The 18,635-nt window shown below is 45.0% G+C and overlaps 1 protein-coding gene across 1 annotated transcript in view; it reads right to left on the reverse strand.

The window, feature by feature from the left end:
- Positions 1-18,635, reverse strand: part of MTMR7 (myotubularin related protein 7) — a 165,992-nt gene that overhangs the window by 20,231 nt on the left and 127,126 nt on the right. The window contains exons 12-13 of the mRNA XM_030192649.1: positions 13,286-13,420; positions 4,144-4,270 (exon numbers count right to left, since the gene is read on the reverse strand). Of these exons, the coding sequence (XP_030048509.1) occupies positions 4,144-4,270; positions 13,286-13,420 (262 nt within the window). The remainder of the gene's footprint in view (positions 1-4,143; positions 4,271-13,285; positions 13,421-18,635) is intronic.

An 18,635-nucleotide genomic window follows, 5' to 3' on the forward strand; every position in this document is an offset into this window, starting at 1 on the left:
CCGAGGGGGTTAGAGGCCAGCTAGCATTTTAAGTTATGAGTTAACTGGGAATCTGATTATGTGAATAATAAAACAGAGGATTGAGTTATTGGTAAAATAATAGAATCTGAGAATTTAATAATAATAAAATGCAGGAGATAGGTGCCGCATTGTCTAGTTTGAGAGGCCCCAGGTCGTAGGTCAGTTTAGGAAATATTTGAAACCTGTGTAACTGATATTGTAAGTAATGTGTAGAGATAATTAGTTCAAGACAGGGTAATCAATCTATTCCTTACCATCTGGTGAGAAAGGGGGGCTAGAGGGGTTTAGAACAATATATAAATGAGAACAGAAGCAGCTTACGGGAGAGCCAAGAGAGAAAGAGAGACAAGACACAGAGAGCCAAGAGAAGGAGAGGGCTAGCGCTGATGTTCTACTTTGCTGGCAAATAAAGAAGACTTTTCTCTCATTCTGGTGTGTGGTATTTGACTCCTGAAGTACCATAGATTCTGTTAACAATAGTGGTAATTCCTGCATCAAGCTGACAGAAGGGGATATAATTTGGAGATAGCACGAGCCACCTGGAAGTTAAAATCAGGGGTCTCCCATTGAGCTGCAATAAGCTCCTGATTAGCCTCATGAATATGGAAAGATACAGGAGGTCTCTTAGTACCTGACATAATAGATGGAGCAGGATCAGAGGACTGAGAAGAAGGGAAGAAATGTTTAAAGCCTCCACAGATTTTGTGATCAACACAGGCAACTCCACTCTCAAAAACAGCCTAGCTACAGTAGGATCATCACCCCCATCTGCTTCTAAAATGTCCAAGTCAGGACCATCAGCAGACCTAGGACAGTCAGAATACACAAATAAAACCTCCTCTGAGCCCTGAGGAGGAACAATCTCCAAATCCTGCGAAACGGAAAGTTTTCGTTTCTTAGGAAGTTGCTCCTCAAAAGCAACAAGAGGAGAAGAAGGAGAAGCAGCTTGAGCTGACTTTAATAAAAAGGCCTGTAATAAAAGAACAAATTTAGGTGAAAATGGCAGGGCAGAGATTTCTATCTCCGCAAAACCAACATCTCAGGACACAGTAGTGGGCGACGAACCGAATGGCCACCGAAGCCAAAACTGCCATCGGAGTGGGGCCGGATCAAACTCCCGGAGATGGAGTACTGATGGCCAAAGTAGGCAAAAGTGGCATGTCCACAGAAGTAAAGCAAAGCATGCAGGAACCGGTAGCCAAGAGCTTATCCCATTAGCGCTCAGACAAAGAATAATAAATATACTCACAGAAAACAGCCAGTCTCGTGACCTCCAAGGCATGAAGACCCACACACAAGAGCTCTCAAAAAGAACCACAGTGGCTGCTTTATTTTTTCCAGATAGAGGCAGGAGAAAAAGAGAAGGGAAGACTGATATAAAGAGGTAGAAAGTGGCAACAGGGGAGCAGGGAGGGACCTAAACCACTAGGTTTACACCTGAGGCATAGGATATTCTCAACCCCAAACTCAAATGAACCTGCAAGCAGGACAGGAGGCCACAAAGAAGTCATCACAGCGCACAGGAGCTGCTATCCCACCTGCTGGAGATAGAGAATACTGGCTTTTTGTTTTTGCATTTGCACCCCGCGCTTTCCCACTCATAGCAAGTTCAATATGGCTTACATATTATATACAGGTACTTATTTGTACCTGGGGCAATGGAGGGTTAAGTGACTTGCCCAGAGTCACAAGGAGCTGCCTGTGCCTGCAGTGGGAATCGAACCCAGTTCCCCAGGACCAAAGTCCACCATGCTAACCACTGGGCTACTCCTCCACTAAGTGCAGGAGCTTATGAGGAACAACTCAAAGTTCTCTATCTCCACCTGCTGGCGGATGTCACAACCCATTTGGGTGGACTGGGATGTAATGAAATCCAAGGTTCTGAGGTATACCTATTCCCCAGTGGATACCTTTAGATGTTTGGGGGTACTGGTTGATTCTAATTTAACTTTGACAATCAAGTTACGGAACATATTAAAAAAAAAGGTTTCTGTACTTTCAGACTGAAGTCAGTGAGACATCTTTTTGATGAACAATCACTTCACACACTGCTTCGTGCATTATTTGTTTCCAAATTAGATTACTGTAATGTAATTTATGTAGGGACATTAAACACTAAAATTAGGCGCCTTCAAACTTTACAAAATACAGCACTCAGATTATTGGGTAATTGTAGGAAGTATGAGAATATTGCACCTCTTTTTTTTTTTTTTTTAATATCACTAGTTACCAGTATATTTCAGAGTTCTGAGCTCTGGAAGAGCTATTCCATCTATGCAATGACACCACCTATATCTTTGCCTCATTCATAAGTACATATCCTATATAATAATTCTCACCTCCAACGTTCTGACTTGCCTGGGACCGTGGCTCATTCCGAGTTGGTCTGCTAGGCTCCGTAGATCAGGCTGACATCACCATAGCCATTATGATGTCAACTTCAGAACCCGGGGGGGAAAAAAAACATGCCTCACAGCTGAACATATCCAGAGGAGGGTCGCTGGACATGGGTGGCTGGAGGGGGGGCAGGGAAGAGAGGAGGGTCGCTGGACATGGGTGGCTGCAGGGGGGGGCAGGGGAGAAAGGAGGGTCGCTGGACAGGGGTGGCTGCAGAGGGGGGCAGGGGGTCGCTGGACATGGGTGGCTGGAGGGGGGCAGGGGAGAGAGGAGGTTCGCTGGACATGGGTGGCTGCAGTGGGCGCAGGGGGAGAGGAGGGTCGCTGGACATGGGTGGCTACAGAGGGGGGCAGGGGGTCGCTGGACATGGGTGGCTGGAGGGGGGGCAGGGGAGAGAGGAGGTTCGCTGGACATGGGTGGCTGCAGTGGGCGCAGGGGGAGAGGAGGGTCGCTGGACATGGGTGGCTGCAGGGAGAGAGGAGGGTCGCTGGACATGGGTGGCTGCAGGAGAGCCGAAGAAAACCTTGCTAGTGCCCGTTTCATTTGTGTCAGAAACGTGCCTTTTTAACTACTAAGTACATAAGTATTGCCATACTGGGACAGACCAAAAGTCCATCGAGCCCAGCATCCTGTTTCCAACAGTGGCCAATCCAGGTCACAAGCAAAATCCCCAAAAAATACAATACATTTTATGCTGCTTATCCTAGAAATATCAAATTAAACAAAAGTAGAGCTACAATACAGAGAGGTAGCTACTACCATAGGCACGTGCTGCTGCGGGGGGAATCTTAAGTTTAACTAAAGGAGAAGTCTCATATCTTATGCAGCTGATTTCACTCCACCTTACGGTGAGTCTTGAACGCTGTGTACAGTATTAACCATCGACTCTCCTTCCCCCTCCCACCTAGATTGATAATGCATGACTACTATTCAATAATTTAATGCCTACAGGAGCGGACTAATCAAAGTCTTATTGATGTCTATGACTGCGCTTTACTTATCTGTGTCGGTCGGCATGCCTCTATTTCCCCTCTATTTCTATTATCCTAGATATAAGCAGTGGATTTTCCCCAAGACCATTTTAATAATAGCCTATGGACTTTTCCTTTAGGAAGCCATCCAAACCTTTTTTAAACCCCGCTAAGCTTATCTTGAGTAACTCCAACCGTACTGGGATGCACTTGTTTGTCCAGAGAATAAGGTAAACTTTGTTAGGACAGCAAAGTTGTTACAAAGCGAAGCAGTGGTCCTTAATGATATCCAGTCTCCTTTGCTCCATCTTCACCTATGTAAACTTATTTTAAAGGCAGCAAAATGTGAAAAATATAAAAGGCTGTAGAGAGTTTATGAAGCACCATACCAAAGTCCCATGACACTTCAGGATAAACTTACTGAAGCTTTGGCTTCTGGTAGGATGACCTTTGGCCCTTCCACATCAGCTTAACTCCATGATATTTCACACGTCACCCTCCCCCTTCTGGGCCAATATGCTTCAAGATACCTCCTCAAAATATATCAGACCCCTAACATTGAATCTAGGCATTTTCCTGATTAGGCACCATGTGCCTGCATGTTCATGTGCAGGCATCTTCTTTGGGCATTTTCACCAAAGCACCTCAACCAACCTAAGTTTCTTATCTTCTCACAAAACAGTGATACATCAGTCACATTACTTAACATCTTTCATTTAGCAAACAGAGCATAATGGTATAACGTGCATATCACCTCTTCCAAGCCCTCTAGCTCTTCCTCTAGCTGTTGAGTTTCTTCTTTCACAGCCATAAGGAAATCCAGCACAGACTGACGTGGTTGCATTCCTTTGTCAAAACGGTTATACATTCCACGCCAAAACCTGAAAGTGATATAAAGTGTTCAATAACTTAATCCTTGTACGGATAATTTATCAACTTACTATTTACTAGTACTTCCAACACACCACATTGTTAACTGAAGGAGGGCTAAAACGTTGCATTTGTAACCAACATCCTAAATATAGGAGAGGTTTTTTTGTATCCTATGTAAAAATTTTAGGAACATGTTTTACAACAGAAGAGTTTGTCACCATATTATTTTGTGACTATATCTATTTTGGATATTTTATGAAATATTGTAAATCTCTAAGAACTTTTATATCCAGAGCAGGAATAGTGATCAAATAAATACTGTCCATGAGAAAATTCTCAGTTTTAAGGTTGTGTAGTTGCTGTGTTAGTCCACTTAAATGTCTAGAAATAAAGGCTAATAAAACAAAAATTAATCAAAGAAAAAGGTAATTACCTTATATTGACAATATATTTGACTAGCTTTTGAAAGCTAAACCCCTTCCTCAGATCAAAACAAAACAAGGACTAATACTACAAAATAAGTGAATCCTAAAAGCATTCCAAAGGTAAAAGTAGAAAGGAAAGATTGATGTACATCAGGAAGTATAATTTTATGGAATTTTATAGAATTTTAAAAAGCTGAAATCTTTTTAAGTCCTTTGTTTGTTTCCAAGTATCTGATTACTTTAGCTTCAAAAGTCTTAAAAAATTGTAGAAACTAACTGGGATAGATGGATGCAGTAATTATACTGCAATTAAGTGATAACTCATAGAAATAAAGGCGTCACCATAGTGGATCTTAGAAGTCCTTTTACTAAGCTGCACTAGAAAGTGGTTCGCGCTGTGATTAATGCGTGGGTTTGCCACGTGCTCTGGCCACTTTCTAGAATGGCATGGTCGCATTGTTTTTTTTTTTTTTTTTAATGGCCATGCACTAATTTCCCCATTAGCAGTAAGGGCGTCTATGTGCAGTAATGTACCTGCACTACACAATTAGTGCAGGATAAGCCTACTCCCTACTCCCACACTAGAAAATAATTTCTATTTTTTACCATGGAGATCGGCACACACTGATCACACCAATACTGCGGGACATCTCAGCGCAGCCTGTGGTGGTGCTGTTTGGGCGTGGCACAGTAGCCCTACTGCCCCTTTAGTAAAAGGGCCCCTTAGTTTTAAAGTTTCCTTTCAGTATCCTGATCAGGTCATTGATAAGGTGCTCTGGTCCAAAATGTGCTCCCCCATAGAGATGTCACTTTAATCTATTTTATGACATCTGATTTTGTCTTGTGAATAGATTTGTGCTTTTCATTTATGTTTTAACAGTCCATGATCACAATTTGTCTGGCCTGTATCTACTGATATATATAAGCAGATAAATGAAAGATCTTAATAGTTCTGGTGTAGTTCAAAATTATCAAATTTTGTGAAGTTCCATTTATTCTATTTTTTCTGATCACATTTGATCTAGAAGTATAAATAAAATCAACAAAACCAAATTACATTATGTCAGTGGGTTTGATAAAGGAACAATTATTGATCAGTATTCACTGATTTACATATATTTGAAAATTCAATCAGATTTACACTATAGAAAACCTCAGCCTCACTGGATAGAGGTAATTCCAAATGGGGAACATTCAAGGCCCATGACCAGTTTTAAATGTGATCAGTCTCTAAAGATAGCTGCAATGCCCCCAGATGAAGAGTCAAATCTCTGCATAGTGCTTTTCTGACAAGTAAAAAAAAAAAAAAAACACTAAAAAATTGAAAGTTTGAAGATAAAAGTAGCAAAAGAAATAAATGGAGAAATCCTCCAACAACATACTAAGTCCATCACCAAAAATAGCATCAAAAATAGTATTACTTATATATACTGTCATCTACCACATTTGTTTATTTCCGATCTGACGAAGAAGGGCAACCTTCGAAAGCTAATCAAGAAATGTATTAAGTTATGTCCAATAAAAAAGGTATCATCTTATTTTCTTTTTCATGTTTTATTTTGTTTGATTTCTATTGATTATCTTTAAAAGTGGACTAACACGGCTACCACACCTCTCTACTCAAAAATAGTATAAAATAGCAATGCCACAAGCTAGGTGACCTACTTCATGCCTTCTACAACTGGGACCTACTATAACTTAATATGATTTGTAGTTACTTTAATGACTTGCTATAACATTTTTTTTTTATTTTTTTTTATTTGTAAGAAGTCTTTTATTGAAAATTTGCAATAAACAATATACAATATTCATCGCTCTACACTGGTATGTTTACAATGTAGTCCAGACAAGATGAGACCCAGGTAGTGCAGTTTGCTGCCACAATACAACAGTGAAATATAACTGTAGAAACTTCAACTTTTTGTTATTTTGTTTTAATAATGAAAACATTTCCCCCCCCCATCCCCCATCTAAACAACCGCCCCCATCCTTTATTAAAACCTACCCAATCCCTCCCACCCCCTTCTATTTCCCTGCCCTTCACGACTGTCTCACTATGCGTCATTCACACTTCTCACATGTGCCTGTTCTAAACATTACCTACTGCATTAACAAAGAACTGCCATATGTCATGCCACTTGTGCGTTTGATGTCTCCTGACTGCCAAGAGTCTTTCCATCTCGCACACATGTTTCAGTTTATTGTGCCATCTCTTAACCGACGGGACCCCCTGTTGTTTCCAGTGCTGTGCAATTGTCACTCGGGCAACACATACCGCCTGCCTCAGCAGCTTATGCTGTGCAGCCGGCATGCCCTCTACTTTTGCAGCAAAAAGAAACACCGTCGAGGCCCAAGGAATGGGTGTTTGTAACCAGCTCTGCAGCCTGTTTTGAACCGCCTTCCAGAAAGCTCTCACTTTATGACAATTCCACCAAAGGTGTCCCATCGTCCCCCTCATACCACACCCCCTCCAGCAAAGACCTGATGTATTTGGGTATATGCGCTGGAGGCGGTCAGGAGTAAGTTACCATCTGTATAGCACCTTCATAGCATTTTCCTTTAGCGGGACGTGTATGGAGACCCTTGTCGCTTCACGTTCTATTCTCTCCCACCCCGGCGCATCCAGTGTCACCCCCAAATCCCTCTCCCAAGCCCTCCTATGACACTCATACACAGGGTTCTGCGTAGTGATATATTTGTAAAGTGTGCCTATCAAGCCTCTAGAAGTGGTTAACTTTTCACATATCTCCTCTAGGTAGCCTTTGGTCCGCTTAATTACCGTAGTAACGGCCTTGGTGCGAAGGAAGTGAGCTAGTTGGTAGTATGCAAAATCGTCTCTCAACACCCCAGGGTTTCGTGACTGCAGCTCTCCAAATTCAAGGAGAGTGTCTCCATCAAACAGCTGGTCCCATGTTCGTAGCCCTTCCCTGTACCACCTCATGATCGAGCCCTCCGTCGTCCCAGGCAGGAATAACGGGTTGTGTGCTATAGGGGCCAAACGTGTCAAAGTACACCTGCCCCCCGGAAACAACTTATCCCAATAGTGAAGGGTAACCTCCACCGAGGGACAGACGCTCTCAGCAAGCTTGCGAAATGGCTTTGGTAGCCACATAAGCGCTCCCAGCGGTGTCGTACCTGCAGAATGTTGTTCCAAGTGCACCCATTGTCTGTCCGGGTATCCCTGATACCATTCCAAAGCTACCTTTCCTTGGGCCGCCCGATAGTACCAGAAGACATTCGGGACCGCCAGGCCTCCCCGACGTCTCCCTTGATACAACAGGGCACGAGACAGCCTAGGATGTTTTCCTGCCCAGACGAAACGCACAATTCTATCTTGCAAAGAGGCAAGAAATCGTCTGGGCATCATTACAGGCAGCACCTGGAATAAGTATAAGATTCGAGGTAAGACGTTCATCTTAAGAATTGCTATACGACCGAACCAGGAGACCTCTAGATCACCCCAGCGTTCCATATCTGCCGCAATGGCTCGAACCAGGCCTTTATAGTTAGCGGAGAATAAGTCAGACAAGTTGGAAGTGAGGTTCACCCCCAGGTATCGAATGTGTCTACCCGCCCACCGAAAAGCATGAGCAGCTTTAAGTTCTGCAACTGTATCTTCCGGTAGAGAGATATTCAGGGCCTCAGACTTTGTCATGTTGACTTTAAAGCCCGATACTACAGAATACTCCTCAATAAGTTGAGTAAGCCTAGGGAGCGCGTCGTGGGGGCGGGTAATATACAGCAAAACATCGTCCGCAAAGAGTGCCATTTTATGCATTCTCCCTGCCACAGTAGGCCCTGCAATCAGCGGATCTTTCCGAACCTTAGAGGCAAATGGCTCCATGACAATAGCAAACAAAAGAGGGGAAAGAGGACAGCCCTGTCTTGTGCCCCTATGCAAGGAAAATGAATCTGAGTGACTGCCGTTAATCTTAATGCAAGCTCTGGGAAAGGAATAAAATGCTTGTATCCAGCCCCTGAACCATGTGCCAAACCCCAAAGTCTCCAAGGTCCTATACATAAAGGGCCAGTGGACCCTGTCGTAAGCTTTTTCTGCATCTAGGCTTAAGAGACACAATGGTCTCTGGTTTCGCTTGGCCAAGTATATAAGATCTAAAGTGCGTCTGATATTGTCCATCGCCTTTCGATAGGAAACAAAGCCCACTTGGTCAGGGTGCACTAAGGTTGGCATGAGCGGTGCCAGCCTATTAGCAAGGACCTTAGCCAGGATTTTAACGTCAGCATTTAGTACAGATATAGGCCTATAAGAGCCACATTCAGTGGGATCTTTGCCAGGCTTTGGGATCACCGCTATCCAGGCCTCCAGCATTGTTCGTGGCAGGTTTCCTCCCACCCCTACCTGATTAAACATATCTGCAAGCAAGGGGGCCAATTCAATGGCGAATGTCCGGTAGAACTCGTTGGGGAAGCCGTCAAGCCCCGGAGACTTGTTTGAGGGCATACCTCCAATCGCCTCCTGGACCTCTTTAGGTGTAACAGGCCTCTCTAACAGTTCCTGGTGTTGTTTAGCTAAAGGGATGAGATCACTGTCTTGCAAATAGTTATCTATTTTTTCCCTAGGAGGTTCAATCTCCTGCTCGTAGAGCTTCTGATAATACTCTCTGAAGTGCTGGCGAATGAGTGCCGAATGACGCAACAAACCACCCCCTCTATCTTTCACCTGCTTAATCATTCTATCCACTTTCTGTCTTCGCAATCGCATTGCCAATAGGTGCCCAGCTTTGTTAGTTAATTCATATGATTGTACACCCTGTCTCGCCCTTATTAGCTCAAGTTGTTCCGAGTACATCGAATCCAACGCCATTCTCTCCCTACACAGGGCATCCCAGATTTGTGGCGAGGGACCAGCCTTGTGCTGTTGCTCCAGTGCCTGTATACGTCCTATGCATGCGTTTAAGCGAGATCTACGGGCCCTTGCACGAGTACTAGCCAATTGCAAAAAGTGTCCTCTGGACACCGCCTTTAAAGCGTCCCACACCACATGCAACGGTGGGCCAGAAGCTAAGTTGTGGTCGAGGTAATCTTTAAACACCTGTTTGTAGCCCTCCACCACCTGCTCATCCTGCAACAGGCTCGCGTTCAGAGACCAGCGTCTGTCTTTCACTTCAGTCTGAATGTTTGGGAGAGTGACCCATATTGGGGCGTGATCAGATATCGTCATACTACCAATTCCAGCGTCCGGGCCTAATTCCACTAATGTGGTGTCTAGGAAGATGTAGTCAATACGGGAGTATGTTTCATGTACCGGAGAGTAGTAAGTGTAATCCCTTTCTGTATGGTGTGTCAGTCTCCAAAGATCTAAGAGTCCCAGGGAATAAGCCAACGAGGCCAGCGATCGCGCTTCTTTGTGCCCCTCCGTCCTAACTGCCCCAGAGCGGTCGTGTCCTGGATTCATAACGGCATTGAAGTCACCCCCAAGTATAAGCGCCCCCGTAGTAAAGGTCCCCAATAAGGTTCGAATTTTGTTAAAAAAATCCCCTTGTCCAGAATTTGGGGCATATATTGATGCTACCGTGAGGACTACTTGGTCTAGCGTAAGTTGTAAAAATAAAAAACGCCCCCCAGGGTCTCTTTTAGTCTGCGTCACCTGGGCCCCCAGTGAAGAGTGCAGCAATATCGCCACTCCTCCCCTCCTTGAATCCGCCCCGGATGCGCAGTAGACCCCTGAGTAACCAGGGCAGGAGAGAAATTTCTCGTGTTTGCGACGCAGGTGTGTTTCTTGCAATAGAACTATGTGTGGTTTTAACCGGTGGAGTTCCCCATAGAGCTTCTGTCTTTTTTGAGGCATGTTAAGTCCCTTGACGTTATAGGAGACTATCTTCAGCTCAGGACACATGTCTTAGTGTGTAAAGAAGAGCTAAGGTCTGCAGAGAATAAAAGCAATGTACATCCCCTTTGTGAGCAGCACAGGTCAGTATAGCAATAATTGTTACCTATGTCTTCCCTCCCCCCACAACCCTCCCTCGTCTCGTTCCCCCAATCCCTCCCCAACATCTCCCCACTGTTACACCAGCCAGGAGTGTAAAACCCCTAGATGGGTTCCGAGTAAGTGGGTCACAACACTCCCGACACCCCAGCCAGACATCCCCTCCCCCCGCCCAGTTGCATTCCAGCATTCAACCGTTATGGTATACAACCCTGTCCATCCCCCTTCAACATAGTGTTAGTTCCTATAGAGTGGCCAACCACATCATGTCATTCGTGCAATTCAATCAAACTTATAATCCCATAACCCTCACCTCACAGCAATAATTAGCTGGTCATCCACCAGACTTGGTCGCCTGTTTGAACAGCTCCTGGCAGACCAACGGGAGCCAGGCACAATGACATACATCTATGTCCATTTACTCAGTCCAAATGTCTTTTTTCTGAACTGGAATCTGTCCAATCATCTCTTATTGTTGCCACGTCGCCCCGATGTTCTTTGCCAGCCCTGAAGCTTAGCCATGGTGGATGATGCCAGCTCACCTGGTGGGATAGCCGAGTTCACCAGCTCTGCCGCGTGCAAGGCCTCCCAGGCTTCTTGTAAGGATCGCACACGATATTTGCTACCCTTCAGGGTAAAGTTCAAAGAAAACGGGAAGCCCCATCTGTATTGCACTTGATGTTTTGTTAAAATATCTAGGGCTGGTTTCATTTGTCGTCGTTGCTGCAGGGTATATTGCGACAAATCTTGATACACCAATACCTTTGCGCCTCCAAACTCCAGATTCTGCGCCTTCCGCGCCTTTGTCATGATCAATTCCTTGGTTTCATATTTGTGGAAGCGGACAATAATATCTCGCTGTTGCTGTTCTTTGCGAGCTCCAAGCGCTCTATGCGCTCTGTCCAGTTCCACGGTATTCTCTCCAGCTTCTGAGCCAAGTAAAGAGGCACATATCGTCTGCACAATCTGTGTAACGTTCTCTATTTCTCCTCCTTCTGGCACCCCCCAAAACCTAAGGTTGTTTCGCCTCCCTCGATTTTCCAAATCATCTATCTTATATTCTAGTTCCAGTCGGTGTTTGTCCAGCTCAAGCAGCTTCTCGTTATGTTTAAGCAGTGTCTCTGCCTGTTCTTCTAGTTTAAGTTCTACATCTTCCACCCGCCCCCCCAACTCACGGAGATCTGTGCTCAAGGAATCCATGCGTTCCAGAATTTCATCCTTCGACTGCTTTATCTCTGCCTGAATATTCGCTAAGAACTTCCGCAGTTCAGTTGGGATACCTTTTTTGGAGGGCGGGTGTCGCTGCTCAGCCTGAGACTGGGCCGATTCGGAGTCGGAATGCGAGGCTCGCTCTGGTGTCTCGTGGCGTTTGGCGCTTTTTCCCGCCATGATTTTCTCAGACCGCTCACTCTCTTTTTTGCGTGTAGCGGGAGTTTTGCTCATCGCCAATTCTGTTGAAGGGAGAATTTAATAAGCTGATATCGCTATTTTCTCACGCTTGCTGCCGTTTTTTATTGCTGTTTAAAGCTGAAATCTAGCGCGAGGAGACGGAGCTTCCAAGCTAGGCTGCCATCTCTCCCGGTGACGTCACTTCCTCTCGACTTGCTATAACATTTAAAACAATCAGTATTCCCAAAATATACATTCAGGAGTCCTTTTACAAAGGTGCGCTGAAAATGGCTTGCAGTAGTGTAGGTGAATGTTTTGGGCGCGCACAGATCCATTTTTCAGCATGCCTGAAAAAAGTCCTTTTTTAAATTTTTGTCAAAAATGGACATGCGACAAAATGAAAAATGACCTAGCGGTAAAGACTCTCGCGGTAACCGGGCGGTAATGACCTATGTGTGCCAAATGCCACTTGGCGCACGTCCATTACCTGCACCCAAAAATAAAAAATATTTTTCAGACGTGCATATCGGACGATTGCCAAAAATGAAATTACCATAAGATCCACGCGATAGTCGGGCGGTAATTCCATTTGGTGTGCGTTGGGCACGCATAGACGCTTACGCAGCTTAGTAAAAGGGCCCCTCAATTCTTACTTTATTCTTAAAGGTAAATAAGTAGGTCTAGTTTGAGAGTCCTTTGCCTAACCTGCTGCAAATACAGGTCTGTAGATTGCAAATCTGTTCCTGAAAACTACCAAATAAGGCAGATTTTAAGAACAATCAAAACTACTAATTAACTTTGATTAAAGTACACAGTCTCTTGATATTTATGATCAATAGCCTAAAAATAAGCATTATTCCAAAAGGACAATAAAAGCCCCCATTTTCAATAATATGCTAGAGTGCTTGATATGCAGACACAAAACTGCTTCAACTCAACCTATTCAATTTTGAAAGAATGCCAATCTACTATTAGCATGAAATTGGTCAACACTATGATATGCCTAAAATAGTTTCAACAAGCTACAGGGTATGGAGAAAGAAATGTATTATCTTGGCCCAATATTTAAAATGTAGTCCTTGGTACTGGAGCTAAGCAAGCTCCCATTTGTCTGTACATATTCAGGATGCAGACCTTATCCTACAACATAAAAGAAGAAGTAGCAGGCAAATACAAGAACCCATGATTTTCTCTGTTCTGCTTTCCTCAGTATGATGTTACAATATTAGAAAAAGGAAACCATAATATTTCATGAAACATACTTGAACCTGCAAGGATCAGTTTGGGGGCGAAGGATCCCCTGGGTTTGACTATGGTCGGGTCTGTAGATAGGATTTATATAGTCCATACGACATTTCCACAAGTGAGCCCAAAGTGAATAGGTTCGTTCTTGAATTCTGATAATACAAAAAAACTGCAATGTTAGAACAAATCATCCCAACTGTGTAACACTAATAAGGTCCTCTGTACTTTCGTTTCTACACAGTAGCAATGCAAGGATTGAGATGATACATACTAGATTTCAAACACCCACAGAAGGTGATCTCTCCACAGGAGAACAAAAGACAGGCGAACAAACAGTGGATCCAATAAAAGTCCTCTCACAATGAGTGTCTTCCTGAACAAGGAATCTGCACAGATTTGAATAAAGACCTTGTTCAGGAAGACACTCATTGTGAGAGGACTTTTATTGGATCCACTGTTTGTTCGCACATACTAGATTTCAGCTTAAGTAAGGTTAGATAAAAGGCCATTGTTTTGGGTGACATGGAAGTAACGAAATTAAAGCAATGGTTCCAAAAACGTGAGATCCAAATGGGGCAACATCTGTGGATAACTTCACAAAAAATTGCTCTCTTTCTCTTTGGATCTCCACTGTGACCTTTATGGGGCACGCGAGTCAGTGAATGCAAAGTACTGAGATCTGCGAGCACACAAACTCACAGCTCTGTGCTCTCTGCTGCTACCATTATCTTCATGCTTTGAATCAGTGGGGAAAGGTTGGAAGTGGAAGTCTGATATTGTGTTTTCATCATTATCTGGGGCCACATGAACTTTCAAATGTTAAAATGAGGTCATCTGAATAAAAGTTTGGAAAACATGGAATTAAAGTGTTCTACTGTATGTTACTATTATATTCTGACAGTTACTTGGTTTCTGCAGCTAAGGCCCTAGAATAATTTTCCTCTCTCATATGTTTGGGCACATACAGAAAAACACGGGAAAAAGCAGATCATCAATGGTTTTGTTTACATTAATCAGAAGTAAAGAAAAGGTGTTTCTGTAATAGACATATAAGTTGTAGAAATTTCCTCATCTCTACATAATAAAAGGCACCTCCAATGTTCTGAAGCCTCAAGCCGGAAATTGAGGCACCAGAGACATCCAGTTTGCCCTGTCTGGCCTGCCCTCGCGTCATAACGTCATGACGTCGAGAGCGGCGCTATGACAATCGGCCAAACGCCATCTCCCTGACCCTCGGCAGACATTTCCCACCTCCAGAGGCCTAACATCGCCCGCACAACGTCGGAGAGAGGCAGGCGGGGACGCAAGCATCGGCGACACGCGATCTCACTCCCCTTGCCCCTCAGCAGCCATTTCCCAACTTCGCAGGACTCCCATCGCCCCGCACAAACTCGGAGACACGGAGGGAGCGACGCAGGCAGGCAGCCTGAACGTCCGACACACACAGGGAGCCAGCCTGCCTGCCTGCCTGAACGTGCCAGGAAGGGAGACAGCTTCAGTCGGAGGGAGCGCCACGACCCTGAAAGGCACTGGAAGGGGGGGCACTCGAACCTCAACCTGCGAGGAGGGAAGGGGGAAGGGGGAGGGCAGGATGGGGGAGGGAGAAAAACGCCGGCAGACGGAGGGACCACCATCCTGAAAGCCCAAGGGAGGCGGGGTCAACACCCTGAAGCTGGGATTCCCTCTCACACACACACTCACATTCTTGCACAAACACGCCACACACACTCTCACTCTGTCACACTCACACATTCACTCTCTCTCACACACTCACTCTCACACACACTCAAACATACACACTACGATACAGAAAAATGCCGCCACAGGGCCCACGATCCTGCAGGCCGGGGGGGGGGGGGGCACGACCCTGAGGCTGGGAGGGGGGAGGGGGATGAGAAGGTTATGGGAAAAGGAAACACAGGGGGGGAGTGGGAAGGATGCCAACCCACGCAGGGGGGACCCCTGCGGCACACTCTCTGTCTCCAACACACACTCTCACACAGACAGTCTCACACACACACAGTCGCAAATTCACTCTGTCTCTCACACACTCACTGTCAAACATACACACTTCCATGAAAACCTTGCTAGCGCCCGTTTCATTGCTCTCAGAAATGGGCCTTTTTTACTAGTTCTCAAATAAAAGACTGAAGATATATAGTGAGCCATTTGAAAATGGGTTTATGTATTTTGCTTCTACCATAAAATATAGCCGATAGCACAAACTTAAACACATTATAGAAAAACAACAAAAAAGAGAGACAAAAATAAATACTTCTAATAAAATTCCCATGTGTGCTCAATTTTGAAAACATTGTGCAAGTTCCATGTTATTTTATTATTCATAAAATAAACATCTGTATAACCAAAGGTGCTCAGGGCATGAGACTCTCACATAGTGCTGAGGTTTTAGAGTTTAGACAGCCAAAAATACAGCTCATCAATACACTATCATCATTGCACTTTCAAAATGTCTCTCTTTTTATTGAATGAAAATAAAATAACTGGTATAACCGTCTGGTACTGGTGAGTAAACTTCATAACAATAAGCTCAAAGTGTCTATCATAAACATTATTTTTGCTTCTTTAAAAACTCAAAATATCAAGTCATTGTATATGTCAATCACCCAGGATCAGGCTCTCTCCGTTATTTTAGATGCTTTGGAGTCACAGTCTAGACCTCATGAAGTGCACTCAGAATTTCTTTATGAGCTAGCCAAATTGGCTCTTTGAGAAAAATTTTCTCTTTCAAGACCAGTTGTTTTTGCAGATTTCAGCAGTTGCAAATTTGGTCTCTGATTGGCCTGGAGTTTGAAATTACCCAGCTGATGCTAGCTGTTGCTTCAGTTTCAGCCCAGGAGGAAGGAGACAGATCTCTTTGCTGAGGCTCTGTGAACAGTTATATATCCTGACCTTCTCAAGTACTGTTTAGACAGTATATAGATGTTTAGTTAGTGTTATAATTGATCCATTTTTCAGTTACCTGTTATTGTTTGCCGATTGCACATTTTTTGTTCATAACATAGTAACATAGTAGATGACGGCAGAAAAAGACCTGCACGGTCCATCCAGTCTGCCCAACAAGATAACTCATATGTGCTACTTTTTGTGTATACCTTACATTGATTTGTATCTGTCTTTTTCAGGGCACAGACCGTATAAGTTTGCCCAGCACTAGCCCCGCCTCCCAACCACCAGCCCCTTGATTTGTATCTGTCTTTTTCAGGGCACAGACCGTATAAGTCTGCCCAGCACTAACCCCGCCTCCCAACCACCAGCCACGCCTCTGTGTGAGAATAAACACATTTGTTTGTTCGTTCTGCCTGTCTGGACTGATAAAGAATCCTGGTGGCTTGTATGTTGGGTCTGCGAGTGCTTTCTGAGAACTGTGGGACCACTGGGAGTGTGACTCCAGTAACCTAGAAATTACTGGGGATAATTTGAGAGCGGGAGACTCGCCTAAAGGCAACTGTAACCCAGTCGGTGGAAGGGGGGTGATAGTGTAGAGCACGAGCGGCAGGTGCAGGCGGACCTGAGCTGTGCTGGGGATAGACCCTCTCAGTAGCCAAGGGGTAACCCCAGGCGGATGGATAGGCGTTTCATGGCAAACAACAATCCCCCCCCCCAAAAAAAAACATTAGGAAAAAGAAGCAATGATATCAATTACAGACCAGTAGCTTCAATACCCTTATTTGTGAAGGTAATGGAGGGCCTGGTAGCTAAACAGTTGATGGAATACTTAGCCAAGTTTACCTTACTATATAACTCACAGTTGGGGGGAGTCACGTGATGCGCTGAGAGAGCAAGACGTAAATCTCTGCTCTCCGAGGCCGAACGCCTAAAACCGCCATAAATCGGCTTTAAACCGCTCAGAGTTAGCCGAAAAGACCTTGAAAGAGCAAGGAGAAGTCGTGGATGGACAAATTCGTGGACAAGCCGAGCAAAACAATGCCTGCCCGGAGCGTCAAAAAGGAGATAGAGAAACCGCGAACAGCAGATTCGGGCGCAGAACGTCAGGCGCCATGCGGTGGGCCTTCCTTTACAAAAGAGCAGTTCCTACAATTAACTACTGCGGTGACACGAGCCCTGGAACTGCGCTTCGAACAATTATCCGCCCAGATCGGAAGCTTCGAAACCAGGCTAACGGATGTCACAAAGCAGGCTGGTGAATTAGAACATCGACTCTCTGAGCTAGAAGACTCCCACTCCCCGCTGGAACAGTCTGTCATGCAGTTGCAGGATACGGTGAAAGTGCTCAACGAAAAATTAGATGACCTCGAGAACAGGTCTCGGCGCAGTAATTTGCGTTTAATTGGCCTGCCCGAGTCGGTCAGCGACACTGCCTTAGCCACTGTAGTGGAAAACTGGCTGAAGTCAGAATTTGCCTTGTCGGACCATTCGGGGGCTCTATGTCTGGAACGAGTACACAGAGTGGGCAGAATACAAGATGGCCGCCAGGCCCCGCGGGCAATTATCCTAAAGGTACACAACTATTTGCACAAGCTGGAGATTTTGAGAGGCTACAGATTAAAGCGGGAGACAACAATGTATGATGGACATCTCATACGAATCTTTCAAGATTACTCAGTCTCCCTGCAAGAACGACGGAGGAAGTTTAACCCACTTTGCCGCCGGCTGCAAGAGCTCCAGATAAGATTTATGTTCACCTACCCAGCGGTGCTACGCATCCGCCAGGATGGCAGATGGAGAGCGTTTGACTCTGATCAAGCAGCAAAAGAATTCATCTCCGGAATAGAGAACGCGAGGCCTGAACAGAGGGGCCACGCTGGGAATGACATAGCGTAACCTGACTTTGGCTGTGGTAACTGGTGCAGTAAGTAATGATAGCTGATAACATGGTAGCATCACTAGGGTGAGAGGCCTCGTGCATGATAGGGACTCCCCAATTAACACAAACGGGTAGATGGATAGGGAGATAGGGAAGGGAAGGGGTTGGGTTAGGGGTAGTTCTGGGGGGAGGAAGGGGGGGGAGGAATCCTATGGGGGGGGCAACACAAGATGCAAATACTCGTGAAGGCACATACTATTGGGTCAGTCTTATACATCAAATAGCTACACTGGAAACAGCTGAGAGACACACAAGGGAATCGTGTGCAGTGGGAAGGGAAGACCCCCGGAGCAAGGCTGGGTGCCCTGGGGCAATAGAACATTTCCAACTTTCTCGATTTGGGAACTTCACAGACAGGTATGTCGAAGGGTAGGGTACGCTTGGCCTCTTGGAATGTGGGGGGTATTTCCTCCCCAATCAAGAGAGCTAAAATCCTAGCAGCCCTTAACCGCCACAAGGTTGGAATAGCATGTCTCCAGGAGACGCGACTCTCTCAGGAAGAGCACGAGAAGCTAAAG

The sequence above is a fragment of the Microcaecilia unicolor genome, chromosome 2, assembly GCF_901765095.1.
Source record: "Microcaecilia unicolor chromosome 2, aMicUni1.1, whole genome shotgun sequence".
Lineage (NCBI taxonomy): Eukaryota > Metazoa > Chordata > Amphibia > Gymnophiona > Siphonopidae > Microcaecilia > Microcaecilia unicolor.